The sequence below is a fragment of the Rhinatrema bivittatum genome, chromosome 6 (genome assembly GCF_901001135.1).
Source record: "Rhinatrema bivittatum chromosome 6, aRhiBiv1.1, whole genome shotgun sequence".
Classification (NCBI taxonomy): domain Eukaryota; kingdom Metazoa; phylum Chordata; class Amphibia; order Gymnophiona; family Rhinatrematidae; genus Rhinatrema; species Rhinatrema bivittatum.
This window is the reverse complement of record NC_042620.1, coordinates 186,309,966-186,334,440: the sequence shown is the minus strand read 5'-3', so window position 1 is coordinate 186,334,440 and position 24,475 is coordinate 186,309,966. Positions and strand designations below refer to the sequence as shown.

The 24,475-nt window shown below is 42.4% G+C and overlaps 1 protein-coding gene across 2 annotated transcripts in view; it reads right to left on the bottom strand.

The window, feature by feature from the left end:
* NBEAL1 (neurobeachin like 1) overlaps positions 1–24,475 on the bottom strand; it is a 324,484-nt gene that overhangs the window by 151,957 nt on the left and 148,052 nt on the right. For both annotated transcript variants that reach the window (XM_029606300.1, XM_029606301.1), the window contains 3 exons: positions 21,174–21,263; positions 10,966–11,134; positions 4,523–4,656 (listed from right to left, as the gene is read on the bottom strand). In XM_029606300.1, coding sequence (XP_029462160.1) covers positions 4,523–4,656; positions 10,966–11,134; positions 21,174–21,263 — 393 coding nt within the window. The remainder of the gene's footprint in view (positions 1–4,522; positions 4,657–10,965; positions 11,135–21,173; positions 21,264–24,475) is intronic.

Here is a 24,475-nt window from a genome sequence, read left to right as displayed (position 1 = left end):
ATTGTTAGATTCTGCAGATGGGATTCTCCAGTCTACATCTGGCAAATTAAAGTCTCCAACAATCACCACTTCTCCCTTCTTTCCCATCTTTTGGATGTCTTCAACCAGATCTCTGTCAAGCTCTTCCACACTCAAACAATAACAACCTTATCTAAGAAATACAATTATTAAACCAGGCCCTAAACACTAATACATTTCCTATTGGGAAAACAGAATAAGCCAAGCTACTATAGAGCCCCACACAGAAATAATTGTAAAGCTATACTAACCATCAGGTCAATACAGTAAAGTGCGGCCGCGGTTACCCTGCTTCTAACCCGCTTTCTACTCACTTTTCGGCCGCGTTAGTCCAACCCGCGATACACTATCCCCTTTAACCCATTCTTACCACCTCTTTAAATCACCGGGTAACCCCTTCCGCCTGCGGCATATATATTAGATGTAAACGATCGAATTAGCTATTCCCTCCCATACAGTAACGCACGCCCCGACTATCGCTTTTTTAACCTGCAGTTTTGCCGCGCGTTTAACCTAACTTACCGTCTACCCTTACCCCTGCATTAGAGGCAGGGGTAAGGGTAGGCGGCAAACTTTCCCCCAGCCCCCGCTCACCTGCCCTGGCTGCGACAATGGGTGCTGGTCTCCGGGGCAGCCCCAGTCCTCTCTCCCCTCCTCCCGAAGCAACGAAAGCGGAAAAATCGAAAAAGCAAAAAAAAACAAAAAACAGTAGCAACGAAGCGACTTACTTTTCTTGCAACCCTCCTCCGGAGACGGACCATGGCTCCCCTGCCTCCCGGAAGGGAAGCATTTGTGGTTTTTGGAAAAAAGTGTTTGCCAGGGCCACCGGGGATGGCTTAAACTGTGCCTCTTCACAGACGCTACATGTGGTAAACTTATTTCTGCCAGGGTTGGTACTACCCCAGTGTCACTAACCATGTTCCCTATAGGTCTGGGCCTGCCATCGCCATACCAGCTGTTCTTGGTGGTCCCAGTAATAAATGAGGGGACACACTGGGGTCTGGGTCCGAAAGCCAAGGCTGGATCCAGTGCCTTTTGCTCAACATTCAACTCACCTTGCTGGGGTGAATGATTCTCTACACCATTAAGCTACTTAGGCTTTAAGGCTCATCCCTAGGTATTTCCTGGCAGTGTCTCCCATCGTACGCTCTAAATTTCAGGAAGACATGGCGGTAGGGAGGAGGAGGACAACAAATACATTCACTGCTGCCAGCGTAAAGCACCCCTTGTTAGCTCACACAAGGCCCCATGCAGGTCCAGCCCTCTGTAAAAGGACTCTGATTGCAAGCAAATCAACGAGTCTCCAGCGATCACGGATCCTCCGGAGACGGACCGCAGCGGAGATGGACCGCGGCTCCCCTGCCTCCCGGAGGCAGCTGCCAGCGAAGATGGATGCCTGCATGGGCGAAAGCAGCCCCTGTGCGTGCAATTTGGCCGCTCAAGGCGTGACGTCACAACGTTTGGCGTCACGGCATGTGACGTCACGTCTTGAGCGGCCAAATTGCACCCACAGGGGCTGCTTTCGCCCGTGCAGGCATCCATCTTCGCCGGCGGGGCCGCTTTCGCCGCCGGCTGCCCCCCGGGAGGCAGGGGAGCCGCGGTCCATCTCCGGAGAAGGGCTGCAAGAAAAGTAAGGCGCTTCATTGCTTTACACTTTACATGTCGTTTCACCAGTCCTCTCTCCCCCCCTCCCGAAGCAAGGCGCAGGGAGGGGAGAGAGGACTGGCAATCCCGAGCGTAGGAGAACCGTCCACTTCCTGGTACCTGTCATTTCAAATGTCATTTGAAATGACAGATACCAGCGTGTCCGTGAAGCGTTAGGCCAGCGCACCCAGGATACTGTACAGCGCTCTATACAGTAAAATGGGTTGCGCGGGCCTAACGCTTCACGGACGCTTCTTGGACGCAGCTTGCATTTGCATGACATTTTAATACGGTATCGAGCGATAGGTGAGCCGGATTGTGCGTGCGGCAACCGCGGGTGTGCCCGGCACTAACGCAGCTCTTCCTACCGCTCCTTACTGTATCGGCCTGCATGTTACAAAACAGTTGCTGAACAGAATAATATCCAACAATTAAAAACTCATAAAAATTATTAACTCATAAAATTATTAAAACATGTCCAAATATCAATAACATATTATGTCCAAATATCAATAACATATTTCAAAACAGCAGACATCGCATAATACCCAATAATTAAAATGGCAGTCAATCAAGAAAATAAATTTAAAAAGCCACCTTTACTTACCCTCTCCAGCAACTCTCCTACTCCTTTCCCTTCCAAGCCAATAGCACTCACCAGAAGCAGCAAGGGCTGCTGAAGCTCTGTCCTCACAGTCCTCTTCCTTAGCGCCCACAACCAGTCACTCACACACCGACCCCCAATTAGACCCCACGACCAGTCTCAGTCTCTCTCATACCAGTCATCTTCCTGACCAGTCTCTCTCTCTCTTACACAGAAACACATCACCTCCCTGACCAGTCTCTCTCTCAATCACACTCATGGTCTCTTATATACAAGCTCTCAATCTCACACCCATTCACACCAGCTCTCACCCAAGCACCGATTCACACCCATTAGCTCTCACTCAGGCTTCCATTCACATTCACACCCACACACACACCAGCTCTCACCCAGGCTTCCATTCACACCCAAACACACAAGCTCTTACCCAAGCACCCATTCACACCAGCTCTCACCCTGGCACCCATTCACACCCACAAGCTCTCATCCATTCACACCCACAGACACAAGGTCTCACCCTGCATCCATTCACACCCACAGATACAAGCTCTCACTTAGGCACTCATACACACCCACAAGCTCTCACTTAGGCACCCATTCATACCCACAGACACAAGCTCTCATCCATGCATTCATTCACACCCGCAGACACAAGCTCTCACCCAGGCACCCATTCACACCCACAGACACAAGCTCTCACCCAGGCACCCATTCACACCCACAGACACAAGCTCTCACCCAGGCACTCATTCACACCCACACACACAAGCTCTCACCCAGGCACCCATTCCCACCCTCAGACACAAGCTCTCAACCAGGCACCCATTCACACCCTCAGACACAAGCTCTCAACCAGGCACCCATTCACACCCTCAGACACAAGCTCTCACCCAGGCACCCATTCACACCCTCAGACACAAACTGTCACCAAAACCTTTTTCCTTCACTGCAGGGATGGGCTCCACTTCCACCGCGGTGGCAGACCTTCTCTTTTATCGTTGCCATGGGGATGGGCTCCTGTGGTGGCCTCGGTCGGGGGTCGGATTTCCTCTTCGCCACTACAGGGATGGGCTCCCATCTCAGCCTTGCTTGGTCATGGTCGGGTTTCCTCTTCGCCACCACAGGGATGGGCTCCCGTGGCGGCCTTGCTTCGTCGGTGTTTGACACTGCCATTCCTGCCACCCCACCCCCGGGCTATGCGATGCCTGCTTCACCGGTCAATAAAAGGCTTCCTCCCTTCTTCATACTCCCACTGGCAGGTAGAAGGGAGGAGGCTTCCGATTGTCCTGCACGGCGGCAGGCAGAATGAAGGAGGCTTCCCATTGGGCAGTGGGGGTAGGAAGAAACGAGGCTTCCAATTGGCCCATGGGGGCTGGAAAAAGGGAGAAGGAAAGTACAACGGGGCAGTGGGACACCGAGAGATGTGACACACCTGCCGGTGTTTGGCGACACACTGGTTGAGAAGCGCTGGTCTAAACAATGCAGTCATGTAATACTGTCAGAGAAATGTAATGCAGAATTGTTTTACTGCACTGGTACTGAGCAGAATATTAGTCAACTACATAACAGAAGGAACCAGAAACTGGTACTTCCATGTACACACATGCAAGCTGAAGGTTTGATGCTGAGAAATAAACATAAGAAATGTATGATGAATTCACTTAGGAGTAGATTTTTAAAAAATACGCATGCGCGTCCATGTGCACGCACACATGGATGCACAATTTTATAACATGTGCGCGCTGGTGTGCACATTATAAAATCACGGGCAGCGCATGCAAGGGGGGGCAGAGTTAAGCAAAAGTTGCGCGGCGACACTTCGTCAGGCTTCCCCAGTTCCCTCCCAGCCCGCTCCAATTAAGGAGCGGACTGGGAGGGAACTTCCCTACCCTAACCTCCTTTCCCCTTCCCCTCTCCTACCCGCCCCCTATCCCTATCCTAGGTATCCCCAATTTTTTAAAATTACCTACTGCACCTCCAAAGGAGCAGTAGCAGGTTGTGCGCACTGGCACCCTGCCGGCTCGCAATCCCCTGGCACAGCAGCAAATGGCCCCTGTACTGGCGCCTCCAGGCCTGCCCCGCCCCCCGGACCGCCCCTTTACCGAAGCCCTGGTCTTGCGTGTGTAAAAGGGGTTATATGTGCGGCTGGGCCCCTTTTAAAATGCTCGCAGCGTGCGCAAGGCCCAGCCACACGTGTAACCCCCGTTTTTTGCGCGCGCAGGCCATTTTAAATCAGGCCGTTAGGTTCTCACTCACCTTCTGTAACAAGGCACCTAGGGTGGCAACTCCATGGGAGTGAATTAAATTTTCCTGGTTAATGGGATGTCTCTGAATGAAGTGTTTAATCATCAAGATGAAAGTAGCTACAACATTCTTTTCCAGTCGAGCCTCTGTAATAAAAGAATATATCCTTTGTCTGAAATTTTTTACTCTCTTAAAAAAATTAAGCAAAGGATCAACTTCATCTGGTGTCCAATGGCAAGTTATAGAAATGAACAAAGGCCTCTTTAGTTAATCCTTCAACGTTCTCTATACCCCTTTTGGACTCTGCACCAGTGTTCATGCTGGCCTACTGAATACATAATCACACCTTGGATTAAAAAAATATATAAAGGTGACAGGAACACACCAAAGCTAGAAACATTATTTAATTTTGGATTAAAAATAGTGGCAGACATTCATAAATAGTAACGGGATATAGGGTTAAGAGCAAGTTCGACACTGATTACATGTCAGAGCGAGTGGTGTATGTGGTTATATGCCCTTGTCCCAAAGTATATGTGGGATGCACGAGTCGTGCAGTCAAGCTTCGATTAATAGAACCTCATTCCAGGTTGAAAACAACCAGTTTAACAGCACCTATTGTAGCCCACTGTGTGGAGAATCACCATACATTTAGCCAGTTTAAGTGGACTGTGATTGATCAAATTGCGAATATACAGAAAGGGGAAAACATTTTGGTACAGTTGAATTACCAGGAACAATATTGGATTTATACAAGCACACGTAATATCCTAAAAGACTCAATGAAGAACTTGATTGGTTGTCTTTAGTTTAAGAAGGATGTTGATTGGTTGTTTCACAGTCACATGGTAGTGCATTTAAACATGAAAGTTTGACGAAGGATCCGTCTGCCATTGATAGAAGAATGTTGTTGAGAACTGCTATAATACTGTTATTTGAGTAGTTAATCACTGATCCATGCAGCAGCCTCTGAAGGACTTTGTCCGAAACTTGGCCACGTTGGGATTAATCGAGCAGCTAAGTAAAATTAGGTTTAAATATCTTCGGAATATGCAGTTTCAAGTACAGTGAAATACGGACATTGTTTGGGTGGAGAAAAGGTTTTTTGGATAACATTTTTAAAAAAATTTTTGTTTTAATATTAAAACATAAAAAAATGATTTTATTGTTGGTGGCACTGCAAATATAAACATGTAGGGTGGTTGGTGGTGTGTTTATGATTATAAAGTTAATACTATTTGGTAACCGGGATGGTACCTAGAAATAGTATACATATGAAACTATTTGAGTATATTGAGCAGATTTGATCCACAGCAATAAATAAAAGGTGTAAAGGTTTTGTTTGTTAGTCTTGTCGGTGGTTAACCTACCGAGTGGGAAATTTGGTATTTGGGTATGTTATCCCCACACTTAAGGGCATCCATCCCTTGTATGGATGTTGAGACAGCAGTTATAGGGTGGCAGAGTTCCTTATAGGCTGGGTTGAATAATGTGGCTCCCTTCAAGCCTTTCATCTCATAGAGAAGTGATCATGCCAAATGTAAGGTCAGACAAGTAGAGTGCTGCTGGAACAAGACTACGTCAACTAATGACTAGGAGACCTACAGGGTCAAGTTTGTAGACTTATAAATTGACTATAGACCATGCCAAAAAAGTTTACTATTTTTCCCACATGGATGTGGCCGCATCTTCCCTCACAAACGTTTTCGGATAGTTCACTCTCTGTCCTCCTCGTCATCTATATGCTTGGCCCCCTCTTCTCACTTTAGTTGTGAAGATTTTATTTTTCCCTTTCAATCAAAGAATAGTATGACCATTGCCTAGTTTTCATAGAGTCCTTTAAGTGGCTGATATCACAGATCTGGATCACATTTCTCTTGGGGAACCCTTTGATCCTATGACATATTTGGAGCTCTCTCAAATAATTAGTAATCTAAATGACAATTTCTGTCCTCTAAATACTTGTTCAAGCATAGGACCTGATTCACTAAGCATTTTTCCCATAGACACAGAATGGGAAAAAAAGCCTTAGTGAATTAGGCCCATAGCGATGAAAGGGATGTGATTTGATCTTTGTGACTTCATCTAAAAGTTAGTTAACGCATCCTTGACTAAAGGTTACTGCTTACATTACTCAAGGAAGCCTCAGTCTGCTCTATTTAAAAAAACAAAAAACAATTTGGATCCAGCTGATTTAGGAAATTATCATCCAATATTATACTTGCTTTTTGTAGCAAAAATTTAAGAAAGTAGTGCTAAAACTATTACAGCAGTTCATTAATAAAATAATCTCCTTGACATTTTCCAATCTGGATTTCAAGCTGCCCACAACCCCAAAACCCTTCTATTGTACTATCTTGATGTTTTTCACCACAGCTTTGACTCAGGCATGGCAGTTTTTCTGGTCCTATTTGACATCGCTATGGCATCTGATACTTAATTCATGACATCTTACATAAGCACCTTTGCGCTACAGGAATTTCGTCCTTTGTGCTCGACTGGTTCTCATCTTTCCTACAGAATCATTCCCAGAGAATTTTCCTAAATGTTTTAAACTCAGCACAATTTTTCTATACATAGGTGTCCTTGAGGGTTCAGCCCTCTTGGCTACATAAGAACATAAGAAATTGCCTTGCTGGGTCAGACCAAGGGTCCATCAAGCCCAGCATCCTGTTTCCAACAGAGGCCAAACCAGGCCACAAGAACCTGGCAATTACCCAAACACTAAGAAGATCCCATGCTACTGATGCAATTAATAGCAGTGGCTATTCCCCAAGTATACTTGATTAATAGCCGTTAATGGACTTCTCCTTCAAGAACTTATCCAAACCTTTTTTGAACCCAGCTACACTAACCACATTCTCTGGCAACAAATTCCAGAGCTTTATTGTGTGATGAGTGAAAAAGAATTTTCTCCGATTAGTCTTAAATGTGCTACTTGCTAACTTCATGGAATGCTCCCTAGTCCTTCTATTATTCGAAAGTGTAAATAACTGATTCACATCTACTCGTTCAAGACCTCTCATGATCTTAAAGACCTCTATCATATCTCCCCTCAGCCTTCTCTTCTCCAAGCTGAACAGCCCTGACCTCTTCAGCCTTTTCTCATAGGTGAGCTATCCATCCCTTTGTTTACATTTTCTCCTTATATCAGGTTCTGGCCAGCCTTGATGTGGGATACAAACATTTTGCAGATGACATTCAGTTTTATTTTCCTATTATATTATCTGTAAACGATGCCTTGCACACGATCACGAGCTGTTTGTTGGTTAAGTACTGGCTATCAAACAAACTCGTTTTAAATCTAAACAGAACCAAAACTGTGCGACTTATTCGCTTCCCTGTGTATGATGCACATGCATCACTGCTGTTCAATGGAATTGCCATCCCTAGTGAGCATCAGGCATGAAACATAGGTATGCTTTTCAATTCCTATCTTTTTGGCCACATATCAAATCTGTGGTGAAAAATGCATTTTTCTTTGGAACTTAAAATCATTTCTTAACGCTAAGATCTTCAGACCTTTGTCCAGTTGCTTGTGATCTCTACTATTGATTATTGCAACGCCATTTATCTTGGCCATCCCCAAGCCACCATTAGGGCACTTCAATTAATCCATGCTCATACTGTAGCCAGCATTTCTATACATGAACACATTACACTACACTAAACAGACTTCACTGGCTTCCAGTATCATGGAAAGTTAAGTTTAAAATTCTCATGTTAATAGATAAAGCCATCAATGGCTTCATACTTTGTTGCTTTAACTGTGCTTTAAAAATATAGTTCCCTCTGCTTATTGTGATTTTTATTCTATAATTTTCTTGTTGGGCTTTCTGTTAAACTTGTCTGACTGGCCAAGTTGTATGAATGGTTATTTAGCGTATTTAGCCTTTTACTCTGGAACTCACTTCCTAAGGGTCTTAAATCCGAATCATGCTTGCCTTGTTCCAGAAAACAGCTTAAGACTTTTTGTTCACACTCACATTTAATAATTAATCTTAAACAATCTGATGAATGTGGAACTACTTTCAGGCATATTGTAGGTACTATAACATCCGTGCTAAGTGATATATTTTGGTATATCAGGATAGTTTCATCATGATGAATTATCATCTGGGTTGCAGTTGCTTCAATAACGGGCTCTGTTAACATCCTCTGAGGCTATGGCTGATACTGTTTGTCTCATGTTTGTTTTAAAAGGGTTTTGTTTTATATCTGGGTTTTTTTTATTTTATTTTATTTATTTTATTTATTTAGTACTTTTATATACCGACATTCATGATACAAATCATATCAAACCGGGTTACATGGAACATAGGGTTTGAAAAAAACAAAACAAAACATTAACCGTAACATAGAAGAAGAGGTAAAAGTTAACCAAGCATTTATGTAAATGCTTGGTTGCATACATTATTTTGTTACCCACCTAGAATTGGGGATAGAGCAGGATACAATATTTTTAAGCAAATAAATACATATATATATACCTGTAAAAAGGGTTCTCCAGAGACAGAATGAATTAGCCATAGCATGTGAGTGACAGCATCCAATGGTGCCAACATGGACCCAGCTCTCAGAGCTCAGTAAAGACTTTACTGAACAAGCGTGGGAGTACGGCTAATTCCTACGAGTGGACAGTGCCTCTTGAGCCCCTTAGTTCTACCAGACCTTAATCTTCAACAAGATAGCTGATTCTTCAGGGAGGCTGGTGGGTAGGCATTATCTATGGCTAATTCATCCTGTCTATAGAGAAGCTTGTTACAGGTAAGTAGTCTTGCTTTCTCTGTCAATAAACATGCATGAATCAACCATAACACATGGGGAATCCCGAGCTGAAGGTGGCATAGCAAAGCAAATACAATCCAGATCCCACCAAGTGGAGGCTGGAATACTGGGCGAACCGGCTGTGCAGCACTGCTTGTTCAAAGTTACTGTCTCCTCGGGATATGCTGTCGAGACAGTAGGGAGACATGAAGATGTGAACAGACAACCAAGCAGCAGCTCTGCAAATGTCTTCAACAGAAGTGGCCTGAGATGAGCCACGAAAGTCTTTATGGCTCTCACTTGATGAGCCTTGACAGGGCTTTGCCCCAGTGACACAGACAGCTCCTTGGTCAACCCCAAGACCAAGTGAAATAAATGACTCAGTTTCACGATGGACACTGAAACCTGCACCAATGAACCAATTTCTTGTCTCGATGTCAAGGAGAGGCTCACTCTGGCAGAGCCCTGCACACTCAGCAATGATCTTTTCTTTGGTTTCAAGAGGGAAGGCCCCAAAGGGGGGGGTCCATTGATTTGTTTAGGTATCTTTCTCAGCACTTCAGCCAGTGCCACAGACTTCTCTGCCATGCTCAACTCCTGACCTGAGTCGAATCCAGGAACTTCTGCTGTGGGAAGCAGGGGATAGCTTTCCCATGCTTGCAGGAACAAGAGGGGAAGATTCCCATCTCAGTTTCCTGCACCAAGGGTCCAATGCCTTCCTCCTGAATGAGAAGCAGCACTGCTACTCAGCCTTATGCAGAGGCTTCTGACTCTTACCTACCCACACCTTACCTAAGGCCTTCATCGTCCAAGCACAGTTCTGCCAAACTCCAGGGAACATCCAGTCAGAACTGTAGTAGTTATAAGAGTCATGGTCTGGGCCCAAGCTGCAATAGCAAATAGAATGCATATCCTTGATGGACATCTGGTGCCCACAGACGCAGGGCTTGAAGCTGCTCACCACAGGTTTCTTGGCCTTGGGCTTTTCCATACTCATTAAATTCTTTTTTAAAGTTCTGTCTGAGGGTCTGCCAAGGCAGTGGCAGAAAAATAGAAGAAGCAACAAGGCAGTATAAGAGCCTTAAGGCCAAGAAACCCAAAACATTTTGAGACAAGAGATACTGGGACATATCCATGTGGTAGCTCAGACAATGAAAGAGTGAGAGGCTTACAAGGCAGTGGGTGTGCATGGGAATTGCTGCACATACTCAATAAAGTCTTTACTGAGCTCTGAGAGCTGGGTCTGTGTCAGGGCTTTCAAAAGATGTCACCCACACATTGGCCAACATGCTAAATCTCTCCTCCAAAAAGATTTTTGCCTCCAGAAGCCACAAGCACTGAGACCATAAACCAAGCTCTACTCTCCACCCAATTCTGTGAAGAGTTTTTTTGTGTGTAAGAAAGGACAAACACGTAACTCTCAACCTTATTCAGTTAGCAGAAAAACATTTTCTCACTTAGAGTGTTCCCCACAACTTCCATCAAGGAACTGTACCTGTAAAAGCCAAAGGTTACAAAAAAAAAAATCTTCATCTATGAATTGCTACTTTAATACATCTCTTCCGCACAATGTTAACTTTTCCATAGTATGATGATCCAACACACTGCACTCTTCTGACCAACTCCCCATAGCTCTTTTATGCACTTTGCCATACAAGTTTGATTTTTTCACTTTTCCACTTTCCTACCTGATGCCTTTGTGGAGGACACCACCACCCAGTCTCCCTCTGCTGGGGTCATCACTTCAGCGGCCCCAAGATCCTCTTCGAACCCATCAGGCATCTGTTCGCTCAGACAGCTGATCTGCTCCAGCAGTGGGAACAGCACGTTTAACCCACCTATGCAATTAATCATATCCTATTAAAAAACAAAGAAACATAAATAAGCATCTTCATTATTTAAGTTTTAAATTTTATGAAGTTTCATGTAACAAAATAAACTTTAAGATCAAAAACATTGAAATCTTATTTTTCAAGGGCCTCAGACTCTCATGATGCACTTCAGGTGCATCTATCGATTCACCATTATCCACATGTTTATTAATCCCTTCAAAGAAATGAAGCAGATTTGTTAGGCAAGACTTCCCTTGGGTAAATCCATGTTTAATGGAACACAGTCAACATGGATTTACCCAAGGGAAGTCTTGCCTAACAAATCTGCTTCATTTTTTTGAAGGGGTGAGTAAACATGTGGATAAAGGTGAACCGATAGATGTAGTATATTTGGATTTTCAGAAGGCGTTTAACAAAGTCCCTCATGAGAGGCTTCTAAGACAACTAAAAAGTCATGGGATAGGAGGCGATGTCCTTTCGTGGATTACAAACTGGTTAAAAGACAAGAAACAGAGAGTAGGATTAAATGGTCAATTTTCTCAGTGGAAAAGAGTAAACAGTGGAGTGCCTCAGGGATCTGTACTTGGACTGGTGCTTTTCAATAAATATAAAAATGATCTGGAAAGGAAAACGACGAGTGAGGTTATCAAATTTGTGGATGATACAAAATTATTCAAAGTAGTTAAATCACAAGCGGATTGTGATACATTACAGGAGGACTTTGCAAGACTGGAAGATTGGGCATCCAAATGGCAGATGAAATTTAATGTGGACAAGTGCAAGGTGTTACATACAGGGAAAGATAACTCTTGCTGTAGCTAAACGATGTTAGGTTCCATATTAGGAGCTACTACCCTGGAAAAAGATCTAGGCATCATAGTGGATAATACTTTAAAATTGTCAGCTCAGTGTGCTGCAGCAGTCAAAAAAGCAAACAGAATGTTAGGAATTATTAGGAAGGGAATGGTTAATAAAACAGAAAATGTCATAATGCCTCTCTAGTCACTCCATGGTGAGACCACACCTTGAATTCTGTGTACAATGCTGGTCGCTGCATCTCAAAAAAGATATAGTTGCGATGAAGGTACAGAGAAGGGCAACCAAAATGATAAAGGGGATGGAACAGCTCCCCTATGAGGAAAGGCTGAAGAAGTCAGGGCTGTTCAGCTTGGAGAAGAGACGGCTGAGGGGGGATATGATAGAGGTCTTTAGGATCATGAGAGGTCTTGAACAAGTAGATGTGAATCGGTTATTTACACTTTCGGATAATAGAAGGTCTAGGGGGCACTCCATGAAGTTAGCAAGTAGCACATTTAAGACTAATCGGAAAAAATTCTTTTCCACTCAGTGCACAATTAAGCTCTGGAATTTTTTGCCAGAGGATGTGGTTAGTGCAGTTAGTGTAGCTGGGTTCAAAAAAGGTTTGGATAAGTTCTTGGAGGAGAAGTCTATTAACTGCTATTAATCAAGTTTACTTAGGGAATAGCCACTGCTAATATTTGCCTCAGTAGCATTGGATCTTCTTGGTGTTTGGGTAATTGCCAGGTTCTTGTGGCCTGGTTTGGTCTCTGTTGGAAACAGGATGCTGGGCTTGATGGACCCTTGGTCTGACCCAGCATGGCATTTTCTTATGTTCTTATTGTTCTGTACAGAGCAGAAGGCAATATATACAAATTTCAAGCAATAAAGAAAGATCACATGAGATAGCATTTGTACTGGTGCTGTCACTAATATATATACATGACTGGCTACAGCATTACAGAAACTTTCAGCTCTAGATCACAAGTTCAAATCCACTTCAGATCGGTACGGACTTAAAAAAGTGGCCTATGCGAAATAAGATGGTGGTCACAGTTCAGATCGAGATGCCACACCAGAAGCATTCACATCATGACTCCTGTGAATCTGCGAATTCCTGGAAATGCATGCCTGAGAAAGAAAAGTCTATAAAGCTAACACATACTTAGATACTATAAAAAGATTCCTCTTTGTTGCTCCAAGTGACAGAAATGACTGCTTCTATGTGCCGCGAAATACTCCTTGCACACTATGGTTTCCTCAGGCAACTAACTAACATCAATACCCCAAAAGAAGCATATCTTAAATAGGAGACAAATGTGATTTATGAGATAACCAATACAGAAATATAAACCTGGGGAATATCAAGATAAAATAAAGTGCCATTTTAGAAGTTACCCAAGCAATACAAACTAGTGAGAATTTTACAAGATCTTATTAAGGGTTTTTGATTCTGGCAGCATACTCATTCATAGGTCTTTTGTTCTTGCGTAAGTTGTGGATTTAATATTCCCATTAATTTAAGCCACAAGCATGATTTTTTTGAAATAATAGTGTGTCTTTAATTTGCTTACACAACTGAAAATATTTATCTATTAAAGGCCAAATTACTCGCTCTCCTACCAAAGTATAGTATTATAGTGTGAATTACAATCGTATGGTAGATAGGACTACAGAGTGAATTTCATCTGTGAGGTAGACAAGATGTAGTGGAAATATGTGATATATACATATCATGCAGTGCAATATAAATCATACAATGCAGTACATAACATACAGGGTGACAGTGCGGTTCAACCTGTCACACAAGATAATATTCTACATGCCAGAAGGATATTAGATAGTGAAATGTGCAGTGCTGGTGAGAGAGGGGGGTGCTAATGGAAGGGCTGCAGTTCACTTGAGAGTAAGGCTAGCTGGAAAGGAAAGGCTTGGTGAAAAAGCCGGGTTTTGACCATACAATAGAATATAATATTGGTGGCTAGTCTGGCCTCTGTTGGAAGAATTCCAGAGTATGGGGATAAACTGGGAGAAGGAACATTTTCAAGTGTGGGTTAGTCTGGAATCTCTGGTAGCAATCTCTGACATATATTTATCAAATTGCAATAAATATCAGAGAAATAGAGCCTGCGATAAAAAAAGGAGTGTGTTTAGGTAATTTTCCTCAAATGGCGGTTCGTGCTGCTGGAGAGAGAGAGAACCTGGAAGATGTGTTAGGCTAGATTGACAAACTGAAGAGTAGTAAATCACCTGGACCGGATGGCATACACCCCAGGGTTCTGAAAGAACTAAAAAATGAAATTTCAGACCTATTTCAATTAATTTGTAACCTATCATTAAAATCTTCTGTTGTACCTGAAGATTGGAAGATGGCCAATGTAACCCCAATATTTAAAAAGGGCTCCAGAGGTGATCTGGGAAACTATAGCCCAGTAAGTCTGATTTCAGTGCTGGGAAAAATAGTGGAAACTGTTATAAAGAATAAAATCACAAAACATTTAAACAGACATGGTTTAATGCGACACAGCCAGCATGGATTTACCTAAGGGAAGTCTTGCTTCACAAATCTCCTACATTTTTTTGAAGGGGTGAATAAATATGTGGACAAAGGTGAACCGATAGATATGGTGTATTTGTATTTTCAGAAGGTGTTCGACAAAGTCCCTCATGAGAGGCTTCTAAGAAAACTAAAAAGTCATGGGATAGGAAGTATGTCCTTTTGTGGATTGCAAGCTGGTTAAAAAACAGAAAACAGAGAGTAGGATTAAATGGTCTGTTTTCTTAGTGGAAAGGGTAAACAGTAGAATGCCTTAGGGATCTGTTCTTGGACCGGTGCTTTTTAATATATTTATAAATGATCTGGAAAGGGGTACAAAGAGTGAGGTGATCAAATTTATGGATGGCACAAAATTATGCAGAATAGTTAAATCTCAAGTGGATTGTGATCAATTGCAGGAGGACCTTGTGAGACTGGAAAACTGGGCTTCCAAAGGGCAGATTAAATTTAACACGGACAAGCATAAAGTGATGCATATAGGAAAAAATAACCCTTGCTGTAGTTACACAATGTTAGGTTCTATTTTAGGAGTTACCACCCAGGAAAGAGATCTAGGTGTCATAGTGGATAATACATTGAAATCGTCGGCTCAGTGTGCTGTGGAAATCAAAAAAGCAAACAAAATGTTAGGCATTATTAAGAAGAGAATGGCAAATAAAATGATGGATGTCATAATGCCTCTGTATTACTCCATGGTGAGACCACATCTTGAGTACTATGTACAATTCTGGTCACCGTATCTCAAAATAGATAGAGTTCCACTGGAGAAAGTGCAGAGAAGGGCGACCAAAATGATAAGTGGCATGGAACGGCTGGCCTATGAAGTAAGGCTAAGGAAGCTGGCTGTTCAGTTTGGAGGAGAGAGGAGTGAGGGGAGATTTAATAGAGGTCTACAAAATCATGGAAGGACTTGAAAAAGTTACTGTAAATCAGTTATTTACTCTGTAAGTTAATAGAATGACAAGGGGGCACACCATGAATATAGCAAGTAGCTCATTTAAAACAAATTGAAGAAAATTAGTTTTCACTCAGCGCATAGTTAAGCTCTGGAAATCATTGCCAGAGGATGTGGTTATAGCTGTTAGTGTAACTGGGTTTAAAAAAGGTTTGGGTAAGTTCCTAGAGGAAAAATCCATAAACTGCTATTAATTAATAAGCAATAATAGCTTGAGATTTATTTAATGTTTGGGTACTTGCCAGGTATTTGTGACTTGGATTGGCCACTGTTGGAAACAGGATACTGGGCTTGATGGACCTTTGGTCTAACCCAGTATGGTAATTCTTTTGGAGAGAGGGAGTGTGAGTGAGAGAGAGCGAGTACGCGCGAGAGACTCTGTAGAGGCTCACATATATGTTAAGTATTTATACCACTGTAAGTGGGGGCACTAGTACCTTGGAGTGAGGTAGGTTTTGTGGGCAGTTTTACATGCATAGTCATAGATATGAACAGCACAGTTGCCATTAGTAAAGATTTTATGTAATTTAGAGTAATAAAAGGTAAAAGAAGAGTAGATTTGTACAAGTTACTCTCTACCTAGCTTAATTGCAGCTAGGTAGAGAGTGCATCAAGCTAGGTAGAGAAAACATTGTACAAATCTACTCTTCTTCAACCTTTCATCACTCCAAATGACAATAAATCTTCACTGATGGCAACTGTGATGTTCATACCTTAAACTGTGCTTGTAAAACTGCCCCCCAAAACCTACCCCACCCCCCAAACCTCACCCAGAGTTCATAATGCTCCCTCTTACAGCTGTATAAAAAGTTAACTTATATGTGAGCCTCCACAGAGACTCTTTCTCTCTCCCCTCTTGCCTTGTCCCCTCCTGAACCGGCATTTGTGATAAAAATCGTTTCGGCCGGTTACGCCCAGCTAACGCAGGCATAACACACAGAAAAAAGGTGTAGTTATTTCCGGCGTTAAAACCTGAGTTGCTGTGCGTTACTCCATCGCATGCCACATTAACAGACCTCATTTCTATTTACTCCACCCAAACTACTCCCACTCAAATACTAATTTTAAATTTGCATTCACATTTTGCAATGCAGTATTTATCGCGTGCATTACGGCGTTATCGCAGACGTTAGGGCCCTAACGCAATTTGATAAATGACCCTGTCTGGTAGCAAGGACAGGGGAAGGGGCATAGAAGGGCATCAGTTATGGATCTCAGCCAGCATGAGAGTTTGTAAAGAGAGACAGTCTCTCAGACAGATCGACATTTGCCTATTCAGTGACCTTAAGGCAATGCAGAAGGCTTTGAATTGGGCTCTATATGGAACTGGTGTAGATTCATGAGAAATGGGGTGATGTAGTCTTTGTAGCTGCAGCTGGATAACATCTATAATGCAGCATTCTGTACTAGCTTTGTAGGGGGTATACAGTTTCTATGGTAGATCCAATTATAGAATATTGCAATAGTCCACCCTAGATAGGATGAACATGTAGGTCAAGTTGAACAGCTTGCATAGTTCCAGGTGTTGTTCTATTTGTTTCAGTTGTCAAAGATGGTGGAAGGCATTCTTGGCAAGTGCCATGTTTATCATTCTTGAAAGAGCTATGAAATTTTTGTAACAAAGACAGGTAAAGAAAGATGCCATTGACCTCACAATAGTTTAAGGGAGATTCTGGAGACTATTTATTTATTTTTTATTTTATTTTTAATTTTTATATACCGGAATTCCTGTATGCAATACAAATCAGTCCGGTTTACAAGTAACGAAAAGGTTGCCCTGGTCTGGTAGATTAGACTGGGGTTTTTTACATAGAACATAGAATGACAACAATCAACTATTGAACATTATTACAAGGAACAGTGAAAGTAACAATAGTATTTAACAAACCTATAATATTATTATAACATTATTCGTGTTCACGTTTTACAAGGCACTTTGGTAGCGTAAATAGTCTGCAAGTAATCGGTTAAATAATATAATATGAAAAGGATGACTTAAATAAATAGATATTGTGAATAATCAAGTCCGTGTATGAAATTGAGTGTCAATGTGTTTGTGACACCTTGCAATGGTTGGATCTGAAAGACAGGAGGAGGTGCCTAGTTTCACTCTGGGAATTGGAATGCTTGCCTGAAGAGCCAGGTTTTTAACCTTTTTTTGAACTCTGGTAGATTGGGTTCGAGTCTTATGTCTGGTGGGAGCGCATTCCATTGATGTGGTCCCGCAGTGGATAGTGCTCTTTTTCTTAACGTTGATTTGGCGGGAACTGCGACTAATGTGCCTTTGTAGGCACTTCTGATGGGTCTGGCCGATGATTGTAGGCGAAGTTGGGTTTGTAGAGATATAGGTGCGACGTTATGAATTGTTTTATGGATAATGGTTAAGGTTTTATATATGATTCTCTGTTTGATGGGTAGCCAGTGGAGGTAGCTCAAGATGGGGGTAATATGGTCTCTTCTATTAGTGTTAGTTAGGATTCTGGCTGCGGCGTTTTGTACCATCTGTAGGGGTTTGATGCTGTTGGAGGGGAGGCCCAGTAAGATTGAGTTGCAGTAATCAAGTTTCGAAAAAATAATGGATTGAAGAACGAGGCGAAAGTCATTGAAGTGAAGGAGTGGCTTTAGTTTCTTTAGGACCTGTAGTTTAAAGAAGCAGTCCTTGGTGGTTGTGTTTATGAATTTTTTAAGGTTAAGTTGATTGTCAAGCCAAGTACCTAAATTCCTGACGTCTGCAGAGAGCTCCATGTTTAAAGATGTGGTTTGTGCCAGACTAGGTGGGTGGTTGTTCAGGTTGTGTGAGATTAGTAGCAGCTCTGTTTTGCTGGAGTTTAGAATCAGGTTTAGGCTGGAGAGTAGTTGTTTAATTGGTTTAAGACAATTCTCCCAGTAGACGAAGGTTTTTTGAATTGATTCTGTGATGGGGATTAGGATCTGGATGTCGTCTGCATAGAGGTAATGAGTAAGCTTGAGTTGAGATAGCAAATGGCAGAGGGGGAGGAGGTAAATGTTGAACAGGGTAGGGGAGAGGGATGAACCTTGTGGTACGCCTTGGTCTGATAGGATGGGGTCAGATTCCTTGTTGTTGATTCTGACCTTGTAAAACCTGTTGGATAGGAACGATTTGAACCAACAGAGGGCTGTGCCTTTGATTCCTATGTTTGATAGTTGTTCTAGGAGTTGTGAGTGATTTACCGTGTCGAACGCTGAAGATAGGTCTAGTAGGACCAGTAAGAATGACTGTTTTTTCTCCAGGTTCAAAAGTAAATTATCAGTGAGGGAAAGCAGAAGGGACTCTGTGCTTCGAGATTTGCGAAAACCATATTGTGCCGGGGAAAGAATGTTGTGCTCCTCGAGGTATTCGGAAAGTTGTTTATTTACCGCTTTTTCCATCAGTTTGGAGATCAGGGGCAGGTTTGCAATGGGTCTGTAGTTGGCTGGGTCCATGGGTGATGCAGTTGGTTTTTTCAGTAGGGGTTTGAGGATTGCAAGTTTTAGCTGATTAGGAACTGTGCCCATGGCTAAGGAGGTATTGATGATTTCTGCAATAGGTTTTGCGACGGTGCTAGAGATGGCAGTGAGCAAATTAGTAGGGAGTGGGTCCGAGGGATGTGCCGATGGTTTAATTTTTTTAAGTAAGTTTTCAATCTCCATGGCTGATGTGGGCTCGAATGACTCTAGTCTAGAATTCAGAGTGAGTTGGTATGTGCTATGAGGTGTTGGAAGCGTTTGGTGGGTTGTAAGGGAGAGGGTGAGGTTTGAGATTTTTGTTTTGAAGTAGGTGGCTAGTTCGTTGGCCTTACTGAGCGCTAGGTGGTCTGGAATGGATGGTGGTGTTGGTTTGGTGAGTGATGAGACGTAGGAGAATAAAGCCTTCGAGTCGAAGATGAAGTTATGAATTCTTTTTGCATAGAAGTCCTTTTTTGTTTTGTGTATGGCGTTTCTGTAGGTGTTGAGGGTGGCTTTGTAGTCAAGTCTGGATGTGGGAGAAGGGTTGTTTCTCCAGCTTTGTTCTTTGTTTCGTAATTTCTGTTTCAGGGTTTTGAGTTCTGGGGTGAACCATGGTTTTCTGTTGTCTCGTGTCGGTTGGATTTCTTTTGAGGAGGTTGGGCAGAGTTGATCCGCTATTTTGTTCGTGAGTTTGATCCATGAAGTGGTGGCTGTGTTGGCGTCTGAGAAGTCAATTTGTTTGAGGTCTTTGGAGCATTGTTTGTTGAGTAACTCCAGTGCGCATGGTTTCCTGAAATGAATGGTGGTTTTGGAGATGTTTGGAGGAGGTGTGTTTTTCATTTTGAGGGTTGTGTCTATAAGCTGGTGGTCTGACCATGGGATAGGCGTGCAGGTGGGATTTGTATGGATGGACCAGCTCTCGTTGATAAATATGAGGTCTAATGTATGACCTGCTTTGTGAGTGGGCCCGCTGATTATTTGTGTGAATCCAAGGTGACTGAGGGAGGTAAGGAAGGTTTCGCAGTTAGTGGATTGAGGGGTGGAGTCTACGTGAATGTTGAAGTCTCCCAGTATGATGGTTGGTTTGTCTGAATTTAGATGTTTGGCTATCATCTCTATTAGAGGGGAGGGGTTAGTCTCTAGCGTTCCTGGTGTGGCGTAGATGAGGAATATTTGTAGATGTTGCGATTTGAATATGGAGCATTCAAGTTTTGAGGTGGAGTATGATTGTTGTAGTGTTATACCCAATTGTTTTTTTTGCAGCAAGTAGAATTCCTCCTCCTTTCTTTTTCGGTCTAGGTATTGAGAAGAGGTCGAAGGATTGTGTAGGTAGTTGGTTTGTTAATGATATGTCCATGGGTTTTAGCCATGTTTCAGTTATTGCACATATGTCAGGGTTGTTGTCAATTAGGTAATCATTTAGAAGGTGCATTTTTTTGGACAGTGACTGTGCATTGAATAAGGTTAAAGTGAATAATGAAAGGCCGAGGAGTTGTGTAATGGGAGATGTCATGATGTTGATGAGTCTTTGTTGTCTGGGTGTCTGAATGGGGTCTGGTGGAGAGTTATTTCTGGGTTTTCTCTTGAGTATGGGGATGGAATGGCTGTGTGTCATTATATGCTGGTTTGCTAGAGGTGACCGGATACGTGCGGAATCTGCTAGGATGGATGCTGGTACTGCTGGAGTGGATTCTGTGAGGGCTAGTTAGACATTTGATTTTAGTTGATGGACGCTGGCGAGATTGTGAAGGGTGTGTTGTATTGTAGCTGGAAAGGATTGGTTTAGGTGTTTGAAAGTGTTCGGTGCGTTATGGCTTTATCCGGTCAGAAACATCCGTTTGTCCATGGCTGATTGGCATTTGTTTGTGCTGTAGTTTCGTCTGTGGATAAGGTTCGTGGCTTTCTCGGGGCCGAGACGAAGGGGCGAGACAAAGGGGCAGGCCCCTTTGTCGTGCTCCTTAGGCGTGCGACGCCCGGCGTGCGACGCCAAGATGTCGCGGGTAATTTAAAGTCCTCCTGGCCCTGCTCTCATTGGCGGTGCTGCGCTGCTTTTTAGTGGCTGCCGGCCGGGGGGAGGGCTGTGTTGTTTTTCTCCAATGCAAAAAAGCCTTGAAACACAGATCCATAATCAGGATAAGTATTTTTGCACTTTTGGATTTAAGTTGTAATGATTTTAACAGCATATTTATAAAAACAAAACAACATTCATTGTTGTATATGTAATGAATTGCCATTAATCACCCTATGCTACAGAATAAATGACAACTTTATTATGGTTACAGACTGATATTAAGCAACAAAATTTACCTTAATATCCCAGTTAACAACTTTGTGTCCAGTTAATCTTCCATGCAAAAGATTGGGAGATAAATCAAGGCACATCGGATTTCTGCAAGCCTATGGAAATATGAAAAGATGTATATCTGAACATTACATTTAAAAAAAAAAGCATTTCTTAGAAAAACAAAAATTATGGGTTCCTTATGGCACAGTATAGAATTTATTTGACACATTTATTTATCATATTATCAGTATAAGCACTGGTTTACAAATATACACTTATCAAAAATAAAACATAAAACAAAAATTAAAAAACAGAACTAAAACAAACAAATCATAGAAAAATAAAAACAACAAAACTGCAGTAACCCAACTGCTTCCTAATACTTGCCAATTTAGAGGAAAAAAATGTGCCTTTACCTGTCTGCCAAATTTCAGATAATTCAACTTGGCCTAACTGAAACAGATAAACTATTTTATATCCGTAGGGCCACAAATGAGAAGACATGGTTCACATGCCTTTTCAATCAAATCTTCTGAGCTGAAGCCATTGTTAATAAGCAGCCCTGAGAAGATCTCAAATCTTAACCAGTTCTATACCAGTCCAATTTATCTAAAACCATACTTTGGACCATTACTTCTTATGAAAGGGAAGGGGATGGCCATGACTTAAATTTAGCCCTTTCAACAACTAGTAACCAATAGAGAGAGAAAAGCAAAGGAAAAGCCCTTTCATATCTGGATTTTCCAAAAATCAATCTAGCAGTAATAGTTTGCAATAGCTGAAGTTTATGAGTAAACCCATCAGCAATACATTACAGTCAAATACTTCTATAAGCAAAGCAGACACCACTGATCTTAAAGCATGAATTTAAAAAAAAGGGCAAAGCTGATACATAGCTATAAGTATATGACCAAATTGCCTCAGACAAACTTCCATTAAAAAACTGGAGTCCAAAGTGACTCTTAGACTTTTAAACTTAGATGAGATGGCAATAATGTGGTAATCCCACACTGGTTGAACAACCAAAGTTGACAATCTTTCACAGGCTGCACAGATACAAAGAATCTCTGTTTTTGTTTTATTTATAACTAGTTTACTACTTTGAAATGAAGCCATAAGCTTCACTAGACAAAAATTGAAAAAGCTAACAGGCTATCCAGTAGAGAAATACAATCCTCATTTGCATTGTAAAACTTTGAAAGCAGTCTTAAGGGGTAAAATAATTTTTTTGCTAGCCATGGTTAAACAGCAGAAAATGTTGCAGATGGCAGAAAAACTGTAAGGGAAGCATAAAATTAACTGTTCACCTAACACCAACAAAGCACTTCAGTTAACCAGAGATGAACTTGTAAATTACAAACTCTACAAACTGAAAAATCCTTGCACTTTACAAAACAAAAATATTATGAAAAAGGGAATAAGCCTGGCTCTTTATTGGCTCAGCTGATTCGGCCAAAGGAATTCACAACTTTTATCAGTACTATAAAGGGGGCCTTCTGATTATTTAATTCACTATCCAAAATACATGATACATGTATTTAGAAATCACTTTGTATCATTGTACAGCAAATCTGGCTTGTCTACAAATGAGGACATTACTCGATTTTTAGATACAGTTCATTTATCCAAGGTTTCTGAAGAGGCCATAGCTTTACTAATTGCCTAATAACAGAACTTGAGGTCACCGAAACAATTAGATTTTTGGCTGTACATAAGAGTCCTGTACCGGATGGTTTTCCATTATTCTATTATAATCATTTTAGGGCTAAATTTTCATCTCTTATGTGAATTGTATTCTCTCTTGAGAATCCTACTTCTCCGACTGGAACTCTATTAGTTATACTAATTACACTAATTCCAAAGCTTTGGAAAGTCCTTTTAGATTGTAGTTCATTCAGACCCATTTCTCTTACTAACATAGACATGAAGGTTATGGCAAAGCTCTTAAAACTGTGTTTGGAAAACATATTACCTCTGCTGATTAGTCGTAAGCAGATGGGCTTTCTGGCTATAAGATCAACTATGCTAAATCAATTTTACTCCATATTGGACCTTTTAGAAAACCATTAAGTAATGAAGGGAATTTTACATTGGCAGGAATAAAATATCTAAGGAGTTTTTGTTTCAGGCCTTTACAATTTTAATTATCCGGGGGTCCTGAGGAAAATTAAATCAGATTTGGCAGACAGAGGGGCGGATTTTCAAAGGGTTATGAGTGTATATTATGCGCATAACCCCGAAAACCCGCTCCTGCGTGTCGCCGGGCCTATTTTGCATAGGCCCGGCGACGCGCATATGTCCAGGGGCTTGAAAAAATGGGCGGGGAGTGGGCGGGCCGGGACAGAGGCCTCCGGCACAGCGCTCATGCCAGTGCGCGCAACCTACGCCTGCCCAGAGGCAGGCGCAACTTCGCCAACAAAGGTCGGGGGGGGGTTTAGATAGGGCGGAAAGTTCCCTCCGAGGCCGCTCCAATTTCACAAGTGTGCACCCCCTTGCGCGCGCAGACCCCGGATTTTATAACATGCGCGTGTAGCCGCGCACATGTTATAAAATCAGGCGTAGATTTAAAAATCTGGCCCAGACTGATTTTCCTTTTATCTTTGCTTATTTGGCTAAAATGGTGGTCCTCCCATGGATATTATATCTTTTTCAGCATTTGCCTTGTAATGTTGCACAGCTCTCTTCTACAGATTTGCAGGGAGCGATTTCTTCTTTTCTTTGGCGAAAGAAGGTGCTTCGAATTAAGCTGTCCATCCTACAATTCCCTAGGGACTGTGGAGGTCTAGATTCCCCCTGATTTCCCATCCTGCTTGTCCTCAGAGAAATCTCCAAATCACGTCTGGATTTGTTTTGCTGCTCCCGAGTGAGCTTTCTGCATGCCAGTACCTTCTAGGGGACCCTGCTTGCACTGTGACATCAGAGTCTGTCTATCCTGCCATATTGGATTACACTGCTGCGGACAAAAAACGAAAAAAATACCATGGTGTCCTTCATGCCACTGCTGCCTGCAGATTTGTGCTACTGCAAAATTTAACTGTGGCACTGAGGGAACTAAGCCCTGCAGATGCAAAGCAATTCTAGCTGCCTTCAGATGGTGAGTGTTCGATTCCAGCATCTCATCTGGGGCGACCTCCACTGCCTGGGGTGAGGGAGGGGGAACCTGCTGAAGGAGGGAATAATGGAAAGCCATAAATGAGGAGGATGTCTAAAAGGGGGCAGAGAGAAATGTTCTGAAAAATGGAGGAGATTGCTCAAAGGAGGGAAAGCTGAATCTGGAGGGAGGGGAACCAATGAGAGAGAAGGATGCCTAAGGGCGAAGGAACTT